This window comes from Falco biarmicus, chromosome 4, assembly GCF_023638135.1.
Source record: "Falco biarmicus isolate bFalBia1 chromosome 4, bFalBia1.pri, whole genome shotgun sequence".
Taxonomy (NCBI): Eukaryota; Metazoa; Chordata; class Aves; order Falconiformes; family Falconidae; genus Falco; species Falco biarmicus.
In genome coordinates this window covers 22,622,358-22,648,573 of record NC_079291.1, presented here as the reverse complement: position 1 = coordinate 22,648,573, position 26,216 = coordinate 22,622,358, and the positions used below count along the sequence as shown (strand labels likewise).

Below are 26,216 nucleotides of genomic sequence, written 5' to 3'. Positions count from 1 at the left end.
AGTGAATGAAGCTGTTTCCTACATTACTCCTCATACAAAAAGAGAATCTGAGCATGTGAAAAGCAATATTTGATCACTATTGACTTAATTATGACTTGGGTTATGACTCAATTCAGTTAAGACTGCAATGTCTGTAGGGCCCAGGTTTTAGGACAGCACTTAAGGACTTGCTGAAGTCAGTCCCTCTTCAGAAGTATTGAAGAGTTATTAGGGGTGCTTTCCTGAAGAGTAGCTGGGTGTGTTTTTAAAATGGGAAAGGTGCTTGTTTTGCCCCTTAACAACATTCCTAAACAATAAATAAGGACTTTGGAAATACAGACCAAAACCTGAAGGTGAAATCCTGGCCTAGTGTAAGGAAGGGATAAAAACTCCATTGAATTCAGTGAGTCCAGGTATTCACCCAACATTTATTAGTGGATTTCTGCACCTTGGTTTTTCAGTTCTCTTGCCCACAGGCTTCATGCAGCTCTTGAGGGACAGTAAGACAAAGTAGTGACATCTGTACCTACTTGAGCATGAGCTAGGAGAAGCCATGGTGTTATCCTAATACCTGGTGATCAGCTTTATTGAACATTAAGCCGGTCCACCTAAAAATTACCTCTAGCTTCATGAACATTTTGGAGGGACTTGGATCATTTGGTCTGCCTAGTATCAGTCGCTGATGGCAAAACAGATGATGGAGGCTACGGAGGGATCTGGGAGTCCCAAGGCTTTTCCACAAGTTGGGAAGGGCCCGTGTGCCCCCTTGCAGTGCAGGATACACCCTCCTTCATGGAGCGAGCGCTGGGACTGAAGCCTTCTCCTGCATTATAGTGTTGATGGAGCCAGTGTGCCTCACTATGACACATGCCTCTGTACTGCCACCACTTCTGTACATTTTATTTCAAGAACAATGTTAGACAGTTGGGGGGGACTACCAGGAAGAGCAGGGAAAATGATCAGAGGTCTAAAAAATTATGTTTGATGAGTTAAAATAGATTTGACCTATTTTGTCCAGATTAAAGATGAGAAAACTAGACAGGAAGAGGGTATAGTAATAATTTCAAGTATGCAAAAGAGAAAAGAAAGAAGAGACTGCAAAGGGGAAGATGCATGATGAGTATTGGCTAGAATAACAAAGTGCTGATCTTGAATTGCTGCAGGAAAGGTTTGGGATAGGGGATAGGAAAGGAAACTTTAATGTGGTAAACATAATGTGGTTCTATATGAATAGATAAAGATATCCCAAAGCAACAAATCCATCCTTTTGAAATTTAAAAAAAGAAAGAAGATTTTAAAACATAGGAAATGTCCCACTGGATCAAACTAGAGGTGCTAGATACTATCTAGTTACACAGTCTGTCTCTGATGGTGCAAACAGCTGACTATTCAAGACACATACAAACCTGCCTGCTTTCTGACTTTCATTCTCTCTGTTCTCTCCTAACATCAATAATAATTATGTTAGCGATCCCAAAGCATATGCTCTCACTTGTTCCTTTTAGTATTTCTTTATGTTGTCTTTGGACTTTGCTAGTCCCATTTGAACCTGCTGGCTATGTCTGCCCCCTGGGGCAGCTGTTCCAGAAGTTCACCAATGCTTTTTATTCACCTGTGGCTTTCATTGCATGCCCCCTAGTTTACACGCTTGAAAAGCTCTTTTCAAAAAATGTTGCAAAGCAGAACCAGAAAAGGGAAAGCACTGGACTACTTTTGCAAGACGTACATGTGTGAGATCTTGCAGAGCTGCATATGTTTTGTGATACAAGGAAGGTATCTTCACACGTTTTGTGAAGACAAGAAAACTATTGTGATATAATGAAACTGTCCTCACAGTACTCACAAAATTGGCATATCCTCTGCCATTTTGTGTCAGCCTGCCTCCTTATGCACACCTATTCAATGTATAGGAGAGAAGGAATTTTTCCTGATGAATTCACAGCTGTTTTGCAGTAAATTCCACAGCTGTGACCAGAAACTGGATGACCTTGTTAGTAGGACAGCCACAAAGTAGCCACAAAGTTTGGTTTTGATTATAATGTCTGTTTTTCTTCTTCTTGAAGTCTGTTCCTTAAAATTTGATGTGCTCATGTAATTGCAATGTAGTTCACTGCCCTGCTTTACCTCCAGTGAAGGGAGTTTGAGACTTTGCAGAGAGAAGAGAGAGACAGACTGACAGACACAGAAACCCACAGTATGGAAAAAATGAATTATATCACTGATGGGCTTTTCTGTCAGTGTATATGAGTTATTGATTGCTTAAGCAGAAGTATTATACGTTTTTTCTAACCCTTATTCCCTATAAAACTCAACAACTAAAAAGATAACTTGCATGTAGTTTATTAGTGGTCTTATATGCATTCATCTTTTTGTTTTTTCCCTTTTCTACTTTGTTTAAAGAAAAACCTCTGTAAAGGAAATACAAATCAGATTCCCTACAGTGGTGTAGGTTTTCATTTCTCAGTAGGTGTATGGAAGAAAAAGATTAATAATTCACACTTCTGTGAATCCAGATTTTTTTGCAAGTGACTGGTGTTTTGGAAAATGTGAACGGTTGAGGCAGGCATCTTGCATTCTTCTGGCATCTGGATTTTGGAAGTGTTGAGCACCCCTTCTCTGAAATGAAGCCTCTTTAAGGTATCTTGAAAGAAATGTGCTGCAAGTTAAGGCCTCTGAAACCACTCATTGCTTTTAAAAAAAGCTGGTTGTTGGTTTTAGTAGTTCTGGACACTCAAAGTGATTACTTTCAGGTCTTGTTTCCGCCTCTTTACTGCATGGCTCTTTACAGCACGATTTTTAGGCAGTTACTGAGGGACACCAGTGCCATCTTGATCAACATTTCTGAGCAGGCATGGCTGCATGGGCTGGGCAAGGCCAGGTGGTGCTGCTGCCCACCCTTCCTGCTGATGCTGGCCTCCTGGCTAGAAAGCAACGTTAGCTTGGTGGGGCCAGCAAGAGGGCATAGAGCTGCCCATCAAGGCAGGGAGATCCCATGGGGTCCAAGAGCTGTCTGGGCTACCGGGATTCTTCACACATCCCGTATTAAAGAATTATTGAACAAAGTGTGTTAAAAACTTTGAGAAGGAGGGCAGGAATACAGGTGTCCCCTTCCCAACAGAGCGCTCTGTGCCAGCAGTGTTGTAAGCTTTGATATTTTTTTCTTCATTTTGTCCCACATCATCAACTTTATTGTCGAGCAGCCTGAATGGTTTCTGAAAAGCAGAGGAAGACCTGCCACCTTCTCTTCTCTTCACATCCTTCTGATCTTTTCAGATCAGAAAAATTGTCCAGGCTACCCTGTGACAACATCTTGCATGTGAGTGACGTCAAACCTGGGCAGGTCATCTTGCCTTATGGAGAGCTCTCCAGAAACAGCTGGAGATAATTATTTGAAGGCAGTGCTCTGAGCGATTTAAAAAATCACCCTGGTGGCTGAACCATTTTTGAGTACTCCCCTGAGCTGTGCTAGCTATTCCTCTGCTCCCTCACGATCTCATCTTCACTTCAGTCTGAGATGTTTGAATCTGGAGGTAGAGGGTGTGATTTGCAGGTTGCCAGGCTCCATCAGAAAATCCTAGTGCCTCAGACTCAACCATTGCTGCTGAGCACAGGGCAAAAGATACTAAAGAAATAAGGATTCCTCCTTCCCTTAGCCCATCTGTCCAGCTGTGTCTTAATGCATCTGCTGGTGGTGGTGGTGTTGTTTTCCAGTAAGAGCCACTAGCTAAGATGATGTCTGCCTCCTCTGCTGTACCCCAGAAGGGTACTTGCTTGCAAGTTGGACAGAAGTTGTCGATGCCTGACTTAGCATCCTTCTTCTGGAGGCTCATGTGGTGTTAAAGCAGATGCAGATGAAGAGGACAACCCTGTGAGGTAAAACCTGTCCTCTTGATGGAAGCAATTTTTATTTATATAGAGGTGGGAATAGTGAATCTCTTAACGTTTGAGCACTTGCACTGTACTGGTGTGAGGCATGTCACTGCAGGCCAGTGAAACTAGCTTCTGTATTTGTTGAAGCAGAGCTGCTTTTGTCCTGTTATGAGAAAGGTACTTTGCCGTTGGGGAGGCATCATCACTTTTTGTGTTCCTCTGCATGGGGCAGAGAACTTGAAGGAGGGGTGCTTGACCAAAAATACCCTATTGACATAGCAGTCTTTTCCCATCTTTGGAGAGACTGAGCGGAGAATATTGCCAAACCGTAGAAAATATGAGTGGGCTACATGAAGGGCAAGTTGTATGTATCCGTCTTGGTGCTCCTGCAGTCTTGCCTGTTTGGGGCCAGATGTTCCTCTTCAGCATCCAAGTTGCTGGGTCTCTTGTCAGCGTCACTGTAACAGCCTCCTATTGAGATAAAAATATATTCAGATCACATCTGTTCCTTCCTGCCCCTTCTGAAGTGTTTGGGAGGGATCTCCTGTGCTCTTGCTTTAGATAGATTAAAAAAGTTAATGTTAGATTCAGGTGCTCATGTAACTGTAGTCACAGAGCAGTGAGGGGCAGGTTCTGCATCTCTGAGCTGAGATCTTAAGTCAGTCACGTCTTGTGGCTGAATCGTAAGTTTGTCTTTTTAGCATGTAGGATTTGAAGAATATTACCATTTTTGAGCCTGGACTCGCAAAGCTAGGTATTTTTGTGCAGGCTTAAACATCTAGAAAGGAAAAACCCCAACATGTATTTCCAAGGGTGCTATGTGCTTGGAGCTCCCAATGAAATCAGTCAATTATTTTTTTTCCTTTTAAACTGATTCAGCTGAAGGGTGAGGATGTCCTAGGCATTAACCACTCACAGTGGACTAAAATACTTCATCCAAATTGTTTCTGTGCTGCATTTGTTGATCTTGATGAATTTGATAGCATCTTCAGGATGGTGCCAACTAGTGTTTGAAGTGTACGAGAAGAACTCACAGTGTATATATGGAAGCAATAAATGCTGGCGTATAGTAAGGAGGCATTGTTTCAGCCTTATGTATGACATTGTAATTGTATGTTTTTTAATGAACAGACCGGAGTAGTTACACTTAGGAATGTTTGTTCGCTAAAAAGGAAAAGGGGTGTTAAATCATTGTGTTCTTTGATGAATGGCTTGTGCGCTGAAGAATAAATTGAACAAACTGGCATAGAGCTCGGTGAACATGAAATCAGCTATTAGAAGAAAGCTTGTGAACAAATTCTGAGCCTGATATGCATCTTTTGATTAATGCCCTATCAATCATCCGTAGTGGCTACCTTAGCTAAGTCATGCAGTAATCATCCATGGTTGCTTACAGGAACACTAGCAGGGACTCTAGAGCTGCAATAACTGAATATTATTACAGATTTCTCCCTAACTCTTGCTGTGAACAATTACTGTTTTCACTACATTTCTGCCTCCCTTTATTAAAAAGAATACAATACAAAATGAAAAGAGAGTTCCTCAAAGACCAGTAAAATTCTCCCAGGGTATTCTTAATGATATTCTGTCCTAAATGGGCAAACTATTGTAATGCAAAGTTCTCACCAGGAATAATAGTAATGTAATCACATTGAAGCTGTCTCTTTATGGATTGTAGTCAAACAGACAAAATGTATAGTCAGATTAATGAACACAGACTTTCTGTAGAATTATTATTTAAAATGGTTGAAATTATTTTAGCTCTTTTTGTATGGCAGTATTTTCAGTTAATGCACTTAACAGCAACAGCAATTAAGACTCCAGACTGTAAACTCGGATTAAACCCACCCATATGACATTAGAAGCCTTGATTTTTAAAAGGTATTGTGCTTGAACCCCTCTCTTTGAAGACCTAATGTTTTAAATTTGTATGTCTCTTTTGAACTGTGGTTGTTTAGCTGTTTGGGTTTTTTTTTTAAGAAAAAGAAGATCAATTAATACACTACTTCTTCTTTTTGGTTTTGGTTGGGTTTTTTTTGGTTTTTTTTATGATTTTAAATTATTGGCAAATGTTTACAGGAGAGTCTCATATTCCTGTGTGTGAAGATTTAGTTCCACACCATTTATTTCTCGAGTGTGACACAAAGAATGGTTTGGCACTACCCACAGAATAGGTCCTTAGATGGCAGTGTAATTTCCTCCCAAGTCACTGTAGTCTGGGAAATATGGTGAAGTAATGAAGTGATGACAGGTATTAACATGCATAATGGGCTTTAATAGACATTTAATGTTGTTTAACTGGAAGAAGGAGAAGTGCTTTCCCATTGGAATATTTCTACATTGAAACTCATTGATCACCAATTTCAGAGGGGAAAGGTTAATCCATCAGTTTCTGTAACCAAACGGCACTGATGGAAATTCTTTAGGTGACATTCTGGATGAACTGAGCTTTCCATCTTTGCAAACAAATGAGTGATATGACAAGCATGGTGTTCAGAACACATTTAACCAATTGATTTTCTCTCCTCTTGTAATAAGATCTAGAGACATATGAAAGAGCGTAGCATGAGCCAAGATTAAAGGAACTGCTTCATACACGCGAACATAGGGGAACTGCATTATCAATAAAAGTACTATAAAGCATGTAGGCACCCATTCTTTCTCTTTATATAAAGTTTGTTATTGCAATAAATAGCTGTTATTGAACTGCTTGCCTTTTATTTCAGTTTTCCTGAATTTTATTTCAGTCGGCTTTCTGTAGTTGCCTGGTAAATGTGAGGAAAAAATGTTATGTTTTGTTATGGTATCATTTTTGCACTCACTAGGAAATCCAGGCCAATTCTGGATTTAAACATAGGATTTATCATCCTTTGGGGCACAAAGAAAAATATGAGGGGGAGGGAGGAAGGGACATGACTTAATGTAAATATATCCAATCTATTTTAATGGTTTAATCTGTACAGTTCCATACTGTAATGACCCTCATCTTTTTCCTCCCTCTTCCCTCCTTTTTTCTCCCAAATTCAGCCCTGCTCTGAGTTTCACATACCCTCCTACACCAGTATCCCTCCAGCAAATGCATCAGCAAATTATAAGTCGTCAGCAAACCCTAGGTTCAGCCTTTGGACACAGCCCTCCACTCATCCATCCTGCTCCAACTTTTCCTACCCAGAGACCTATTCCCGGCATCCCCAGTGTTCTGAACCCTGTCCAGGTCAGCTCTGGACCTTCTGAGTCCACACAGGTGAGAGACAACAAAAGAAATCTGTGCACCCCATTAATTTAAAAATGAAATAAATGGCATTGTCTCGATGGCAATTAATCAGCACTGTCACTGAGACCCTTCGATAACAGTTTTCTTGCAGCTATAGCATTTGCAGTCCCTTTATTATAAATCACAGGAGTGTATGCGTGGTTCCTGATTGGTAGTGTGCTTTTTAGTCCTCATAAATACTTCAGTGCGCTGTAGCAGCTTCTCATTCCAAACTGTCTGTCCTGGATCTTACAGGAACTTAATAGTGGGCAGTAAGAAAGAGGAGGAAAATGCATCAAAAACACCAAAATTTTGAAGATGAGCAGCTTCAACTCCAAATCAGATCGGCTGTAATATACACAGGGTCATACTCTGCCCTCCTGACACAGGTGTAACTTGAAGTAACTCACTCCTGTCTGTGAGAAACAGAGGATCTCAAGGATAGTGCAGAGACTTGAAGGTTTTTTTTCTCTGATTTGTGCAAATTTGGACTTCAAATGACTTTGAATTAATCATTTCAGTAAACCAAGGTGTGTTCTCAAAAGCTGGCGATGTGCAGCCGTGAATCAGGCCTGTAACATGGAGTTTATCACAGTTTGTGGTTCGCCTGTTATTAGCTAGTGCTGTTTGTTTCCAGATGACCTGGGATAGGTTATTTATCAATCTGGGAGCTGTTTATCTCCTGGCTAGCTTTTACAAATGTAGAAGCAGAACATGCTCCTGTAGGAAGCATATTGATTTTTTGTGGGGTCCATGCAAGTTCAGATATCTCTAAAAGATCTCTGGATTCCTACAAGATCCATTTGCAGGTGTAGATAATGGTGTTCAGTCTAGCACAGCAAGCAAAAACCAAGATTCTGGCCTGTTCATGTCAGCAGCAGTTTTGCTATTTACTTGGGAGGACCCAGGACTTCACCTAGGATTTTTTGGCTAAGCCTTGCACTAGTGTTCAGTTTTTCTTTCTATCTACCATTATAATGGGAAACACAGTAAAAGAGCTTTTGTGTGCCAATGTTCAGTGCAAAACCTTTCCTCCAAGTGTGAAAAAATAAATCTTGCCCTTGTGTTTATTTGAATGAGCACACAGTGATTTTGCTTTTCAAAATTGCCTTTCTGAAGTCATCATTATGTGGAAAATCAAGTTCTTCCTACCCGTCCCTGGCCTGACAAAACTGCTATTGGTTTGTAGCAAGGAACGACATCAAACGCCGTCCTCCCTGTTCCCTCCCTGCTCCATTACAAGGTTGAGCAAGGCAGCTCTTCTGCGAGTTAATGCTATGTAATTGAAGCACAATGTAATTGCACATCCAATATAATTAACAGTGTAGCTTCTCCAAATAATGTTGCTGAGCAGATGCTGCATATTTTTGTTTGGAGCTACATATTTATCACCGTCTAATTTTGTCTTCTTTCGGGGGGAAAAAAAAACCCCACCAAAACAACCAACGTGCCTGCAGCAGAATAAACCCACAAGTGAATCTGCCGTGAGCAGCACTGGAGATCCCATGCACAACAAGCGCTCCAAGATAAAGCCTGACGAGGACCTGCCCAGCCCGGGAGCAGGAAGCGTGCAGGTATGGCGGTCAGGGTACACCCATAAACCTTTTATCTTCCTGCTGGAGGGAAAACGCACCTTGCCTGTAGCACATGTTTTCAGCCTTCCTGCACTCGTATGGCCCTTCATTCAGCGCACACAGACAGGCAGGCTGGGCTCAGGGTGGCCTGGCTTAAATGTGAGCTGTGAGGGGCTGCTGCAGAAGAGGGCAGAGAGGGAGGAGGCAGGTGGAGAGGTGCCTCTGATCAGTTAGAGAGCGCTCAACCCTCTGTTTGCCATGGAAAAGCGAACGACGCATTCAGGTCTTTACTGAGGACTTCTTTTCTGTTCAGCAAAAATACTTATGCCACCTTGACTTTGACCGGGTCTTAGCACTGTACTGCACTGAGGCCTCAGCGCTGGGCTCCTGTCTCACTCGCTAGACTTTCTATACCAGTCAATGCCACTGGTTTTAATAAAGCAAATCCCAATTTGCGGTGACTCGGAGAGATGAGAATCAGAGCCTCCATCTAGTGAGTGAATCCATGAAAAGAAAGTAGAGGTCTGTCTGAATTCTTTAGCAGGTTTGAAATGGAAAAATAGCACGAGTGCATAATCTGAACCAAACGTTTATGCTTACATCTGACTCTCTTAACCTCAGCAAATAACAAACTGGAGTGAATGAAGCACTTGAGGAACTGAAGGTGGAAAGTCAAAAATCAAAATTAAATACTCTCTGCCCCGGCTCACCCGTTTCATGCACATATTATGGATGAGAACAGACTAACAAGTAGCCTGAAAGTTAGCAGTTTGCTCTTGGAAAGGTTTTAGTGTGAAAAAATGTTAATGGATTAACAATGAAAACACGCTGTGGAATACTGGTGATCCGGGTTGTGTCTAATCCTAGTACTAAAGTCAAATTCATTTATTTCAACTATATTGAATATTGTCTTTTTCGCAAGCAGCAAGTGTACAAATAACAAGGTGCTTAAGTGTAGGGAGAGGGAAGCCAAGCCTTTATGATTTGCTTTTAATTGAAAAGCAAAGGGACTTTTTTAGATGCTCTCTGGAGTGAGTACTTCTGGGGAGGAAAAATGTATTTTACACGTATAGTCTGCAAATGGCTTCTGGCTTACCAGGCCTGTTTTGGGCTTCGGTACTTTTTAGAATGGAGTAACATAGTGAACTTAGAGGAAAATAATCCCCCTGTCCCATCATCTTTCTTTTAATGCTGAAGTAATTCACTTTTCTTCCTTCTCAGTTTTAGAATTTCCTCTCTTCTCTCCTCACCCCTGTTTTTTTCCTCTCTCCAGGAACAGCCAGAAGGAGTGACCCTGGTAAAAGAGGAAGGGGACAAAGATGAAAGCAAACAGGAGCCTGAAGTGGTCTATGAGACAAACTGCCACTGGGAAGGCTGTTCCCGGGAGTTTGACACGCAGGAACAGCTAGTGCATGTAAGTTAATGGTATTCAGGAGCTGGGTTTTAAAACTACGTGACCTTTTTCATGGGGGTCGGGTTCTCTGACCCTGTGCTGAGTCAAGTTTCTTAGCTAACAGCGCTGCAAACTGGAGAGGGGTTTATGAGTTTCTGAGAATAAAGAAAACTCGGAGCCACAGTGCTTGACCTGTTCAGTCAGCTAAAGCTTAGTGTAAAATTCAATAAAGTCTTCAATAGAGATTGTAATGGCTCTGATCCTGTAAGCCAGCAAACGCTATTTTGAGTTAGAGACTTTGATAGTTATTGAGTAATAGTAAGCTGGACATGAATTATTATTAACCTTTAGCCAAGTTTGATTTTTTTTCTCCCCAAAGGGACTGTAACAGTAGAAATGGGTGAGGGGAATTCTTCCCCTTCCCTAAGCGGGGGTTTAGTATCAGTTTACTGTTGTGTGTAAACTGAAGGTGGTTATTTGGCTAAATACATGGAGACTGAGTTATTTCAGTCTTTTTAGCAAAAGCAAACTGTATGGTCTTTTTTATGCTATGCCAAATATTAGTCTGTCTTCCTTGTTTTTTATTCCTCCCTGCCACCTCTCCAAAAGAAATGATATTTTTTTTCTGTTTTGTAGTATTGTAAGCTAGAAAATGAAAAACGGAAATATAGAATATAACTTGGCAAGTGCAGTCCCCACAACATTTCCAGCCTTCTTAGCTAGCAGCACCTCTCTTAATTACCAGCATCACAGATCATATCAAATACTCGGGGCGGGGGGGGCAGGGGGGGAAAAAGAGTTGCTAGTACAGATTAGAGAAGAACATCTTGAGCTAATCATCAGTGTGTCAGAATTGTATATATTGTAGAAAACTGTTTAATTCTTTCTTGGAGATCATGCAAAATCTATTGCAAAATGTGGCCAGTGCTACTGAAATACCTTGTTGAAAAAAGTACTTTTCTACCCCAAATAAATAAAAAATACCCATCATATATTTCCAGACACTATGCAAAATGATAAATCGATGCTGCAAAGCTGACTTTAGTAAAGCAATGCCAGCTTTCACTTGCTGGAGTGTGAGAGCCTCTTGGTGTTGTACTTGGTCATCATGATGTATATTCAGTTTCTTGCTATTATTAGGCAGTAGTAGTAACAACTGTAGCAACAATAATAATTAATGTAAGACTATCAAAACCTAAATCTTAAATAAAAATGTAATATTTTTTAAGAATCATTTGGACACATTTTGCACAGATAATTCCCTAACATTTTAATAGGCCAAAATTAAATGTGAGGAGAGACTCTTTTGGTGTCACAATATCTTTCTTTTTGGGAAAAAAATGCCATACAAATGGCTGCTGCAAAGGATTGGACACATTTAAAAGATCAAGTGTTGGTCTTGCAATTGATTCCGTGCAAACAGACCAATTGACATCATCTGGGGCTCTGCACAGGCACAGTCTTTCTATCTGCTAATAATTGTAAGGCTGAAGCTTTATGATGCCTGGAAAACCTTTCTCAATATTCAGAAACGATCCAGTGATGATAAATGATTTACACCAAAATACATGAAATAAAAGAGAAATTCAGAATAAAGGTGCCCTTGGTAATGAAAAACAGGAAGAGGATTTTGTGACGTTTCAGATGTAAAATTTAATTGAATTTCACTATGCCTGTTAGTTAATAGCTAATGTTTTGTGGTTTAAGGCAAATTAAACTGACAGTGTGATAGTTTGATTGTTTGGGGTATTTTTAAATGCATGTGTTGTTTCTGGTGTGATTTTTATAGCGAAAGTGACTATATTATAAGGGTCACAATCAAGACTCTTCTAAAGAAAAGTGTATTATATTTCTGCACAATAGCAACATCTGAAATGGGTTTCTCTAGACGTAAAAAAGCGATACAAAAAATGTTTCTGTGATACAAGGAGTACTTTTTGGCAGGGCTCAGGATTCAGATATGTTACGATGGCATTTAAGATTACGAGGTGCAAGTCTTGACTTGATACCCTGAAGACAATAAATTCATCATCGCAACCATCACATTCAAGTAGCACAAATCACGCTGTAAGAGTCAGCGTGACTCAGTGATGGGGCCCTGGTCTGTGATTTCTTTTGCTGCTCCGACAGAGCCCTGCTGTAGGGACTTGAGCGAGTTATTTCTGTCCAGAATAGCAAAGGGCTTCAGACATCTAACTCTGTTTGAAAGTCTCGCCCTTCACCCCAGTCTGTCCCACATTTTGTCTGCCCTTGATTGCCTCAGCCCTCCGATGTATACCTGCAGCAGCTAGGGAAACGGGGTCCACCTCTCGGGAGGGCTTCACGGGCGGGCAGTCCTGGTTTTCCTTAGGTGCGTGACTCTGGCAGAAAGCGTTTAGTACCTGGGCAACACTTTGGTCCTTGAAAATCTTCCCACTGATGTGGTTCATGCATGCCTCCTACCCAATGCTGGTGGGTAAACCCCAGTAAATACAAACTGCCGTAGCTGCGCTTACCTCAGTGTCTTTGCACTGGGTGAATTCCTGACTTCGCTTGTGCATGTGTGCACCTGAACTGGCACAGACAGGGTGTGTGTCTCAGTGGCATGCATACATCCTTGACTCGGGAATATTTACACTGCAGTAGCAGCTAGAGGCCTCATCAGGAGTCCTGTGGTGCTAGACCAGAGTCCCGTGCTGTTAGGCACTGCTCAAATGCAGAAGAGGGAATGGCCCTGATATGGGCATGAGGTCTTCACCCTGCAGCTCCAGGGCCACGTACATCAGGTTATTCCATGCTGTCTGGAGTTGCCTGAGCTAGCTTGTGTACAGGTGGGACTGTAGCTAGTATCGTGCTATTAGCCTTTAAGTCTTGCAGCAGAACTCTGCCATGTTGCAGGTGATTCCCAACCTGCTGGCAGACTCAGCAGAACCTCAGTTGCTCCAGCTGATTTGGAAGGGAGTTTTTGGAGTAAGATGCTGGACTGCTATCTGGGACATAAAAAGTATAGGCAGCCATCCTGTTTTGTTGACTCTACTGTGGGGTAGTGATCATCAAGACAGGGGCAACTGGCATAAATAAAGGCTTAAATTGCCTTAGCAAGATGTATTTGGATAACATCTGCCAGCTTACCTGTATTCCCAGACACTCAGAAAGGGTGATTAGCGTGAGCAGAGAGCTACAGTCACGTGTTCAGAAGTTGGGTGGGGGTGATACAGCACTACACATGTGATACTACATTTTACCATGTACACACACCTACTTGCCCATACTATGGGTAGTCAAGTGAACTGTATAGTGAAACTAAGAGTGGTCTATGTAGACCTTCACAAAGGATTGCATGAAACACCTTCCCTGTCACCCACTTCATTGAGTACATGGTATGTAGCATATACTCAGTAGAAAGGAAAATACATTTGTATATTTCACTTGGAAGTATTTCAAGTATTCTTTCACCTGTTCAACACTCTAAACCAGTTCCCTGGGCTTTGAAAGTTCACCTGGGAAGAAGAAATTTGTAAAATGCAGAGTTTCAGAAAAAAGGCTTAAAAAAAGCATTCATCTACATCCTGATAAGGCTAAATTTTCAGGATCTACACAGGCTAGCAGTAAGTCTTTTAATGTGCATTTTTTTTTTTTTTTTTTTAAGGTGAATAAAGCTGCTGCTTGTAGCTATACAGAATAGTAAGATATCAGACCCAAGATGTCTGATGGCGTGGAACAGACTGTTATCCAGACATTGCATCCCAAAGCACTGGAATTCTAGAGGAACTGCAGTGTTTAGGGAAGAGATGGAAGTATATTTCTAGCTGTTTATTTTGTTTCCTAAAGGGTTCGGTACCTCAGCATGAATTGTAGGTGCACCAGGTTGAGCAGAGCTTGGGAGAGCTTTTCCACAACACACAAATGCACACAGTTCACGTTATAGATGTCATTACTCCCATCACATGTAGGGTGTACACGCAAGCATGTATGCATGTGTTTTGAAAGAAGTAAATAAGAATTTGTGTATATTCTGGTCTTTTTGTCACATGAGGATAACTCTATTATGTTTTTGGGAATGATGGGACCTGATTTACTTTGAAATCAACCGTAGGTGAATCAGATAGCAATATCTGCATTGCAAAGTGATGTGCATGTACATATAGCATGTATGAAATAGTAAATACAAACATAATCTGTGTCTGAGTATGTGGTGTAGCTTTAGAGCAGAAATTGCAACCTTGGGAACAATAGTCAGCATTTGATGGCATTTTTCTGCCTTACTTTCTGTAGCAAAGTCCTGCTGTTATTACTGTAAAATGTGGGCGCTAGTGGAAGTGTGCTTAGGCCCCAAGAGGCAGTGTTTTCTGACTGAATTTATGAACAGAACCTGGTCTGCTATGAATAAGTAACTGAAAAGCTACATAAAAGAATCGTTATTGACCCACCCAGAAGGGTTTGACACTGAAATGATTTTGGTGCGAGAGCTCTTATTTTCAAGCGATATGTGCCGCTTAGAATTCAGTGTGGTTAAATTTTCATGATACATACACCAAAAGGCAAGGTGTTAAACCATTCAGACACTCTGCCTTATTTATAGCACCTATCCATCCTTCCCCCCCCCCCCCCCCCCCTTTCTCTCTTACAGTTAATAGAAAGATTCATGATTCTTCATGGTTGTCTATCTAGCGTCTGACAGTACCGACTGCCCTGCTAAAGCAAGTCACTATCTATAATTGATATCCTTCTATGGAATAGGGTACTGGCTGCAATTGAAGAGTTTGCTGAAAGCTCTTAAATCCTGACAAGTTCTGCCCTTGTCCTGGTTGTTGCTGAGCTATACTTCTGGGATCCCAGGGTTATTTGAAGTTGGTGCAAGAGGGATACGTGTGTTGCACATTAGCAAATCGTAAAGTTGGAGAGCTGTGTTAGAGCCACCACTGCATTCTCCTGCCAGCTAGTCTTATTTACAGTGCATTGCACTGCTGAAAAGATTGCTTACATTACTGTTTGAACATGTGTATTATAGGTTTCTTTCTTTCCTTTCTTCTTCTTATTAAAAAAAAAAAAAAGATCTTATTTATTTTAAAGCCTCAGTTTGCTGCTGGGGTCTTTATCATTCAGCTGTTTAATTAATTTCTCTGCCCAGCGAGATATTATAATTGGGCTTAGCTGAGCTCAAGTTTGTTTTAAATATGTGATAAATGCACTTGAACGCCCAGAAGCTAATAAGATACTGTATATTTTTATAAATCTGCTTTTTGTTGCAGTTTATCTCCCCCCCCCCCCCCCCCGAAATCAGTTTTAGAATAAAATATTGCAAAAGGGTTAGACACTAAAGATAAAAGTTTGTTTAAGAAAATCATCCTTCAAGGAAATGACTGAAGTTATTGTTAAATATTAATACAATGGCAATCAGAAAAATGCAGTGCTGCCTATTTCTCATCCCCCTTGCTGTGTAGCCTTCATGGTAGTTATTTTTTTTCATTTTTTAAAAAAACGTGCTTGAAGAACTGTAGAGCTGTTCTTCGTTAGGGTTTTCTCCTTAATTGTACAGCAATAAAAATCTCTCATTGTTGTTACATTTGATTAGATGAGATCAGAAAGCCCTAAACTGATGGCAGTGGCTTACATTCAGGATTTCGTTTGCTGAGGTCTTCCGCCTGTTTGCAAAGAGCCGGTGGCTGGAGCACTCCCCCAGCAAGCCCTGGGGCAGCTGCTGTAAGGCTCCATCAGTCTCCCCTCTCACACCAGAGGAAAGTTTCTTGTGTTTCTTAGGGGCCCACATGTTCTCAAGCTAGTCGCAGTGCCCTGAGGATACCCAGAAGAACCATTGTGTGAAGTTCTTGATGTTTTTTCTCCTCCGCTCCTACAGAAAAGGATGGGTTCCACTCTGACCAACAGAAGCTGGCAGCAATCCATGGAGGACCTACATGGAACCTGGGCTGTGCCCACAGCCTGCCTCTCCTCAGGTTTCATGGCTTCTGTTGTGATAGGAGGTGTCATCAATGATGTGCACCTCAAATCACTTAAGAATGTATCTGATCAGGAGGTGAGGAGCACACCACTCTCAGAAAGACTAGACCTCTTTGGAGTGGCTCATTTGGGACGCCCAGAAAATAAGGATACTCAAAGTCAATAGATGTGAAAGTCTCACTCCCTCCACTACCAGGCTGCCTTTGGCCTCCGGCTTCTTTCTCAGCTTCTCTCCTGTAGGAGAGCGGTAGATAAGGACTAGATCAGGAGTCCTCAAACTTTTTAACCAGGGGGCCAGCGCGCGGATGAAGTGGCAGGCAGCCATCTGCGGCTGCTTGCTTTCCCCCCAACCCCTGGCAGGGGGGTCTGTAAATACCAGGGGCCGGATTGAGGACCCTGGGGGGCCGTGTCCGGCCTGTGGGCTGTAGTTTGAGGACCCCTGGATTAGAAAGAGTTTAACCTCTCTTCTCTAAAAAAAGATCCACTGGCAACTGGAGAATAAACCAGATTAGAGTATTTCCCCTGAGTGACAGCTGCAGTGGCGGAGCTGGAAGTGACCCCGAGCGCTGCGTGTTGCCTACAGCTTGCCAGAGGAGAAACTTTCCCTGGAGCAAACAGCCCCAAGCTGCCAAAGCCCACAGGGTGCTTCTCCCAGCTGTGCAGGTAGGCATCTGTGCCTGAATGCGGCAATTACACCCAGCTGCCCCAAAAGGCAGGTGATCCTTTGTGCGTTAGTGATTTCTTTCCTCTGGGCAGTAGAGGTGTGCTTGCAAGCTGGTCGTGGCACAGGTGAAGTCCCAGCTACATGAAGCAAGTCCCTTCACAATCCCAAAGGGGTGTCATTATGTATCCCAGTTTGCCTGCAACTCCAAATACATGCAGGGATTTATTTAATTTTTAATTCTTCCTCGCAGAGGCAGTTTTCAGTGCATTTTCATTATAGTTTTATTTGGCTGTAGCACAGTAACACAGAGAGGCTTTAGCCCATCTGCAGGCTCATTGTGCGTGGCAGTGACAGCTACTGCCCTGAAAGGTTCAGAAATGTTTCCTTTAAATTGAAAAGAGTAAGGAATAGATAAGAACATGAAATCCATTATAGTAATCATTTCTTTCCTGACAAAAGGAGAATGTTTTACGTACAACAGCAAAAGTTTTTTTTGTTGGTGGCTTTATTCTATTTTATCTTATTTTTTAATCTCTGGGGTCTGGACCCTATTCCATATTTGGAGAGGCAACACTGTGGGCAAAGGAAATCATGCGAGAAGTGAGACAAGCCCAGGGCTTGGGCTGAAGGTTGGGACAACATGGGAGTTGTCTTGGAGGTGAGCAAGTGCCAGGGAAAGTTTTTTCCAGTTTGTGCATCCCCTCAGTATATTTGATCTTTGTGGATGAGAGGGAACAAGGGAGAGGAAAGAGAGAGAGAGGGAGGATACGATATAGCAAATAATCATGAGAAAGATCTGTCCACAACTTTATAGATTTTGAAATCTCTTCTTCACTGCCTGCTTAAAGGCTGAGTTAGAATTAAGACACCACCTTACGGTGCTGGATCATAGGCTGCTGAACCCATAGTTCTGAACTGCACCAGAATGGCAGCTTCGTCTGTAGCCCAGCGATTGATGACATGACATAGGAAGGCTAGTAAGCAGGTCTGTGCCCCTAAGCACATGTTGGCTCTCTCCTGGTTTCCATATGGGCACCGAACACAGACTTGTTTAAATAAAGCAACTCTTTGACCCCCCCATCAAAGGTAACCATCTAAGTGCTGCCGGGTTTGAAGGTTAAGTAACTGCAGACAGACCCCACTGCTGAGCTGTAGCCTCAGTAGCCCTGGGGGTCTGGCACGGCCCCAGTTTGCCTGCCCAGCACATCCTTGCTCCATCCTTGCTCCCCACCAACCACTGTGATGCCCGCTGCCTTCCAGCAGTGTTCAAAGTCAGCACTGCTGCCTGATGAAGAGGTCTGGTTCACTCGGGGCTTGACCCAAAGGCCAGCTGTGCTTTGCTCGGGTCCCTCAAGCACTCCCCTCCACAAGCGCATCGGCAGTTCCCCTACCTAGAGTCTGGCTTTTGATGAATCACAGGGAAGGGGAAAAAATAAAAAAAATAAAGTGGGGATTTCTCTTCTTGATAGAGAGAGGTTTACAAAAAAAATAAATCCACTCTAATCTGTGAAGTATTAAAGAGGGGATTTAGAGAGAGAAATGTAATCATTTTTTTATTTTAATTCCTCTGTAATTAGCATTTCTTTCACAGCATTAGGAAAAGTTGTTCGTCCGCTGCTGCTACAGCTGCTGCTCACATGAGTTGCCAGAATCACTGTCTTTAAGTTGGTGTCCCTGAAAGAGGTTGCTGAACTATGACAGTCGTTTAAATCATGCTTCTTTTTCACTGTTGTAGGTAGGGATGAACAGCACTCCTCCTTCCTGTGCCCCCCGAAGTTACTCTAGCCATTGAGATTGAAATTGTAACAAGTGGGCACTTGAGCAGAAAGGGATGTGTGTGGCTGGAGCAGCATTTGGCCCCTGTCTGGGGTTTTAATCACAAAGCACTATTTAGGTGGTTTGTGGATATACATACTTAATTGAAGTGTTTATTTTGCCTGAGAGTTCAGCTAGTGAGCTCTTCCAGGTTAGTGGTGTTTCACAGGTGACTTCGAGTTTTGGGGAGAAGTGTAGGGTAAGCAGCTGCCAGGCAAGTCCCAGGGGAGCCGGCGCTGACTGAGGGACAAGCACTAGGCAAGGGTAAAGCTGCAAACTGAGATGGCCCTTTGGCTTCTGACTCTTGTTGGCATATCCTGGAGAAAACAGAAGAGGGAAGCCCCTGCCTGTTTTTTTCGCTGTCTCCGAGCTGCAGGGAAGGTTGGGCTTGTGCATTGACTCCAGGTACTTTTTGGTCCTGACCAAGTGGCCAGGACAAAGCAGATGTGCCTGGACAGAGCTGCGGTTTCTGTGCAGCTTTTTCCTGCCTTGCCTTTGCTAAGTGATTTGCTGCTATGTAGCCCTTGTTATTATGCTGAACCTGTGGAAGATCTCCCTCAAATCTTCAGGAGTCCCCTGCTTGGTGTGGTGTGTCTCTGCACTGCTTTTATTGTCTCCCAGTGAACAGGATTTTTTCCCCACAGTGCAGCCCATTCATATCTTTGTCACAAATGCCATTTTATCCCTTGTAGCTGCCCATATTCTACCCAGAAGGTTTGCCTATAGAAACCTGATGCCTGGAAGAATAGAAATCCATGAGCGCTGGCCCAGCTACTGCATGTGGAGGTGTTTTTTCTCAGACAGAAGCGGCAGATCCGCATGCATCAACAGTGGCAGGGACAGGCAAGGTGAACACAGGCGCGGGTGCCGCTTCTGCCTTTGATTTTGAGAGGGCTGGGCTGCACAGATCCACTTTTGCAGTCTCTTTTGTTTGTACAGCCTCTTAATAGAAAGAAAAAAACAACAGATGAGCCTTTTATCGTGCTGAAAGAAATGTAATGTTTTCTAGTGCTTTAAACTTTTGTGTGAGCTTGACTTTTTCTTCCGGGTCTCTGGTACCTAATCAATAAAAGGAATGGGTGGTGGGTTTGTCAGGAGTGGGTCCTCTGGTGGCTTGCACTGTAGGTATGAGGTCTGCATATACCATTCTTACATGTATCGCAGGGCTGAGATGCTGCAGTTCTCGGTGAGATAAAGTAGTCAAGCTGAAAATGAAACAAAGCTCTAACTGTATCCCTCCTTGTGTTTAGCAGAGATAAACTACAGTGGAGTCTCAGTGCTGCTCCGTTTGGCTTCTGGCAGCAGCTTTAATTGGTAAAATGCAGATTTTTTTTTTGATCAGGAGAGGATTATTCTTGTTATCAGTCTGGAGCATCTTATTTCAAGATGAAAAGGCTTCGCTGAATTACAGATGCCAACATTTTTACAAAGCACTTTGGCGATTGACATCTCAAAGAGAAAGTATGATTTATTAGCCTATAATGGCTAACACTGAGCACTGGGCTAGGTCCCACTGATTTGTGAAATTGCTTAATATGAATTGCCTTTTTGTGTAATTCAAGCCCCAGGTTTTTAAAATAAACTTAGAATATGAAGTGTATGAAACATTACATACCTGGAAAGGGAGAAGGGTAATGGGGCTGTGTAGCTAAAAAGAAAAGAAGGCAAAGGAATAAAGGGAGAAAGAGAGAGACAGAAAGGAAGAGAAGGAGAAAGAAAAAAGAAAGACGGAAAGAAAAGAAAGAAAGAAAAAGAAAGACCTACTTCTAAATCCATCTTTGTGGTGCTTTTTTACAGAGTTTGGTTGATATGTTGGCAGGGTAAAGATTAATAACAAGCCTTGTCGCTATCAGTACCTGCTTGTCGATTCTCTGTAACAGGGCTGTCTGTTCAGCATGGAAATTATTGATTAAATAAAAATTGCTATTAGATTGTGATGTGATCCATAATCACAAACAATGGTGGACATTCTTCTTTCAGATCCCAAGCCATGCATCAAGGTTTTCCTTGTAGTAATTTATATTGTGCTGACACTCGCACCCATTAGGCTTTTATCCTCTCCTACATGTGTCAAGAAAGCAGTAAAAGAAAGAACAGCAGCAGCACAGCACCAGGTAGACACTCACTACATTTTCAGAAAGAAACACAGCACAGCTAAGCCCATCTTTTGCTTGTAGTTAGCACCTTACCTCAGCAGTGATTTCTGCCAGATAAGGGCAAGCCCCCTTGAATTCAGGGATCTTTTTCAGAGCGTTTTCAGTGAGGGCGAGAGCTTGCCCCACAAGTATTTGTACCTGAAATGTTCACTGTCACTTTTTTTCCTTCTCTCATTCCCTTGGCACTGGTTTTATTTATGATCCTTGTTTAAGGTACACCTGTGAGTAGATCCCCCATGTCAGGACAGTGTGGGAAGGGGATAAGGCATCCAGGGAAACCCAGTATGGTTTTGTGGGTTATTTTTAGCATTCTGGAGTGTGAAGGACGAGTAGCTTTCCTGTATTTACAGAGCTCTGGTGCTTCCTAATTTGAGGAATCCAGGATTAGAGTGCTTCAGTTAAGACTGCGTCACTTTAGGCTGAGTTAATGAAAAAGATAGCATCTCACTCTTCACAGCACATGTGAGCATGGTACCAACTTTCTTCCTCCTGTGCGAGCCTTTGTCTAAAACTGAGGGAAACTTGGTCAAAATATTGTTGGGAGTTTGGCCGCTTATAGGAATAATGCCCACACAGCTTCTCTGTCCCTTTGTCTCAGAAGCCCTTAAACAAGATGTATGTATGTCCAGACTGATGAAGCCCACCTGGCCTGGCTGCTGGGGAGCAGCATCCCTGTAGCTCTGGACTGTCCATTGTAGATTGTTTTGCCATTACCAGCACTAGGTAGGATTACTGGAAGAGTTTTATACCACTGTACAAGAGCTGAGAACGTAGAAACTTAATACACTATGGGTATGCAGTGATTTTTTTTTTTTTTTTTTCTGTTAGTGTAGTTTTTCTTGAAGGTAGTAAAATAAATGCTTTGTCCTTTAAACCATCAGCACTAATTATCATACGATGTATATTTCTGTGTCATGCTACCATTAGGATATTTTTTTCATATCTTTCCTGTGCCTAAACTATTTCAAATATTACCACAGACAACCCAGAAAACCCTACCTGCAGTATTTGACTGTTTGCCACATTACACTCATCTTAAAGAATGTTTAACAGTGAGCTTAGCTTACTTCATTACGCAGAGCAAATAATAAGTTTTCAGGTTTGGCCACTGTCATTTAAATCAAGAGACGGCTTCATTTTGCAAAGCCGGAGCATGTGCCTTGCACACCTCCCTCTGGTGCAGCCACTTTCTCTTCATGGACCAGAGCCAAGGGATTACCAGCCAGGAAATTAATTGCCAAGGGGATTCCAACACTTAACGGTTAGTAAAAAAAGCCTGAACAAAGAAGTGTGTTTTGTGTCACATTCTGGAGGCACTAGGCTCCAGCTCTGATAGTTTTTGGATGAGGGGGAGTTACAGAGATACAGGACTGCCCTTTGGTTTACTACTGCAGACTTCTGGGGCTGATGACCAGCACAAGTCTGTCCTGTTCAGATGGTGCCACAATGGTATACATAGGAGAGGAGATGAATCTTTGAGATAAACCAGACTGTTTGGGATTGATTTTTAGTTACCAGAGGCACCTTAAGTTCACTGCAAGTCAATTAAAGTTAGCTCGTGGAATTCAGGGCAGAAAAAAAATTTCTCCTTGGTTCTTTTCCAAGTGTGTTAGGTGATACCCCCATGTTCCTGTAAGAGATACTGCACAGTTTTCATTCCAACAGCTCAAATGTCTGTCTGTGGTCTTGCTACAATGCAAGACTGTCTGTGGTATATAGAAGAGAACAGCAAATGTTACCCGTGGCAAGAGAGGGATGAAAGAAGGTATCTCTGCTGCCACTCCCTGGAGCATCAGGGGCAACTGAGCTCTACCACATGGCAGAGACCTTTGCTAACTCTGGTTTTGCTAGGACATGACGGGGACAACAGCCAAGCCTAGCACAGATGTGAAAGGTAAATTCTAAAAGGATGTCCAGTGGAAAAAGCTGAGGGAGGTCTCAGAGGAGCAATAGACTGTTGCATGTGCTGAAGCTTGTTAGAAATGTTTCTTGGAGATGTTAGGAAGGAAACAGCCCAGATACTTTCTCCAGTTCAGTTGTGATGTGGTGGCTTTAAGACACTGCTGCTTCTGTCACCCACCGATGTTGGATTAATTCTACCAGGATCTCCTCCGTGATGAAACAAACGTTAAAACATACATCGCCTAGTAAAGATTTTGGTAACGCTTATCACTGCCATAATTTTTCTTTGTAGTTTCGGTGAAAAGTGTTGTGTGTTTTTAAGTCACTAGATTCCCAGATTTCTTAGGGGTTTTGTGTGTGCATTTCATTGCAAAAGGTGGATCAGGCCTTATCTCCATCTGAAAAGCAGCTTTCTTAGGTTATATATAAGGAGACACTAAGCGCATTTATTGAAAAAAATCCTGCTATTCAACAGTCTTTTTCTGTGGACAAAGCATTGGTATTTTTATCATACAGGCAATTTGAATGCGTCCATGTGGTAAGCGTAGGACTCTTTAAAAAAAATTAAAGGCTAAAGGCTCTCCGATTGATTTACACAGGAAGATCCTGCTGAGGGGTATCTTCTCTTTCATTTTAGGTGGTTCAGTCTTAGGTGTGCTGTAATCATTAACAAAGTACTAAAAGCAGAAGAAAGCACACGGTTTTACAAAATCATCTGGTCCAAGGCTGAACTAGATGAAGTGCATGTTGTTCTGCAAGTCCTGTCTATGTGCTTAGTGTTAATGGCTATATGCTTCATACACCCCGAAGAGCAGATCCTGTTTAATTGTCTGACATTTATCTTGCTATTTTGCCCCTTTAGGAGCATAGGATTTTCAGTAAAAGGAGGCAATGGTTGGGGGTTTTTTTGTAAGGGATAACTATTTTGCTAATCCTTCTGCATAGATAGGTGACCAGTTGTATCAACCTGGGACTTCGGAAGACTTCAAAAAGTTGTTGAAATGGTACTTTTTAGCATTTCCATATTCTAGCTTGCTATAGCCTTTCATAGATTTGTAAGTAAGTTGGCTCATGGGATTAAGCGGTTTGTCTCTCCTAATATAAAATGATATAAAGCTGCTGTAATATATGGTTACATTTTAACTCAAAGAGCCTGTTCGTACTAACCTGCTTGCAGTGCGTTTCCAAGCCCATGCACTGAAAGGCAGTATAAATTTTAACAGATTTTTGTCATTAAAGCCATACAATGTTTATAAAACAGCTCTGACTTTATATATTCATTTGGTGCAGCACAGTTGTTGGGATATTTTGCTGGGTACCTTCCTACTTCCACTTTTTTCTGCTTTAGGCATCTTTACTGTTGAGCATTTATTTCTTGGCTCCACCAGTCTGGTCTGTGCTGTGGAATGTAAAGATTAGAAATCTCTTTGCATTTTATTTTCTTGTGAACATGCCCTATTTTAAAGGAAAATATTACTACTTTGAGTGTGGTTTGAGCCCACAGCTCAATAACTAACTGCAAGAGATGCTAAATCCCCGCTCTTGCAGAGAGCTTGGTGCATTCGGACCCGATCAAATTTAACGGGCTCCAGGCTGCCGTAAGAGCCTGTGCCAGCAGAGCAGTGAACAGAATCAAGATCTACTCATCTTGGCTAGGAGCAATGGCTGGAATTTATCAAACCCAAACAATATGGAGGGAGAATAGTTAATTTCAGCTTTAATATATACAGCAGGTCTGATTTCCATTGAAGTCAGATGAGTTATGGTGGCAGGAAGGAGGCCTATAGATTTTTGTCTTCTGCAGCCATGTGGGAAAACATCCGAAGTATTTAGTTCTTCCGTCTCGTGTGTGCTAGTGTGCTTCTTGCACACGATGGTATTTTCACAAATAAGATGAAATTCCTTATTTTAATGCCTTTTTATGATGACTTCCTTATCGAATGTGCTGGCATTCTGTGGTCTTTTTTTGCCGGTGAGAAAAATACAGATAGAATATGTACTTTTAAGTGTGTTACACTAACATCTGTAGCAGTGCTAAGTACTGGACTGTTCAGGTTCTGGGGTTTTTTTGTTTGTTTGTTTTTTTTCAAGGTAAGGTCTGGTTTTCATGTATGTGTTTGTTAAAGGTTGTACACAGCTGTATGTGGGTTCAGATTTGTAAAGAAGTCAGCAGCCATTGCTCACTGCCTGTGAGGGAGTTTTAATGGGGTCTAACTTGGTTTTCCTGGAAATTCTGTAGCAGTTGCATATAAAATCAATTTTGATCCCTAAATGCAAAGATCATGAAGCAGAAAATTTTGAAGCTGAGCGTCAGATGGTTTTGCTTCTTCCATATATCGGTCACTCCTAGAAGGTACCACACAGTGCATTTTCTAGGCAACAGTCACTGGTAATCTTGGACCTGGTCAAGGGCAGATGTTTAGTTTCAGGCTAAACTGTACCCTCTTCCCCATCCAACTTAAGAAAATCCCTGCCCTTGTTTGTGCACTACTGCTTTGACTAGGTTGAGAGAGGAGCGTGTAATAGATTTGTGAGGAATGTGGAACTCTTAGCAATGAGTATCTCCTCTCTTGTGAACTTATGGCACAAACAGGCATTGCACTTCCTTGCACTCATGCTGTAGAGCTGTTTCCTGAAAGCAGGAATCCTTCCTGCATCCCAAGCTGTAGCACTGCTGCCTGTAGCCAGCTCTCAGCCTGTGGGGAGAGCTTGTGCACACGTGATATGCAGAAAGAAGGCAGGAAAAGAGGCAGAACAGGCTGAAGATCATCAGTGCAGAGCTAAGGTATAGGATTTGGGAGAAGACCACCTTTGGTGACTACTGCATCCTTAAGGCCGACATCACAGTTTCATCACTTTGTCAGCAGCGGGTCTTAAACACTTCAGCAAGCAGCCTTTGTTCAGTCTCATCTTCCAGCCCTGGCCTTTTGAGCCAATTTTGAGTTCTCTATCACTGGTGCATACTTCAGCTGACTTCTTTCTCCCTCTGTTTTTCTCCTTGCTACTTTGTCTTGGGTCTTTTGGTTTAGGCACCAAATGACCTAGATTTTTCTCATGTGACGTTTACACAGAAGAGAGGTAAAATGTGGGAGTAATTTGGGGACCTGAATATGAAAAGCATAAAAAAAAAAAAAAAGCAAGCCAAACACAGATATGTAAGATTATTTTTCTTAAATTAATTTCCGTGCATTGCTGAAGTCTTGGTGAAGGTGCGAGTTGTAATGGGGTACTGGTACTACCTGTCAGGTTGCCTTTCCCAAGAGGGATTACCCGCCAGCAAAAGGCTTTCTTGCTCTTAGCACAGCAGTTACATGCTCAGCACAGCTCTCAAACTGTGGTACCAAACACACATGGTTTGCACCAAAAAAGATTCCGGAGTGAGTGGAAGGTGGGGGAGTTTACCAGCATCCATGCAGTGATGCAGAGAACGCTAATCCAAGCAGCAGGAGTTGTGTCCTGGAGCACATCGTGGCAGGGGCAGCCGGGAGGGCAGGTGATGGTAGGAGAAGGTGGCTGGCAGAAATGCCAGTTGGCCCCTCGTACTCTTCCGGGGGCAGTGTGGGAGCACTTCCCTACAAGCTCCTTCATCCCAGCACTCAGAGAACTTAGTCATCCTCATGGTAACCCTGTTGCATCTTTCCCTGCTTGAGCACGAGAGCAGGGCACACCCTTG

General features: G+C 42.4%; 1 protein-coding gene across 2 annotated transcripts in view; it reads left to right on the top strand.

The window, feature by feature from the left end:
* GLI3 (GLI family zinc finger 3) overlaps nt 1–26,216 on the top strand; it is a 215,866-nt gene that overhangs the window by 164,341 nt on the left and 25,309 nt on the right. Inside the window, exons 8-10 of one of the 2 annotated variants that reach the window (XM_056338041.1) lie at nt 6,877–7,093; nt 8,563–8,676; nt 9,950–10,090. In XM_056338041.1, the coding sequence (XP_056194016.1) occupies nt 6,877–7,093; nt 8,563–8,676; nt 9,950–10,090 (472 nt within the window). Of the gene's footprint in view, nt 1–6,876; nt 7,094–8,559; nt 8,677–9,949; nt 10,091–26,216 lie in introns of both variants that reach the window. The other variant, XM_056338040.1, reaches the window with a different exon arrangement.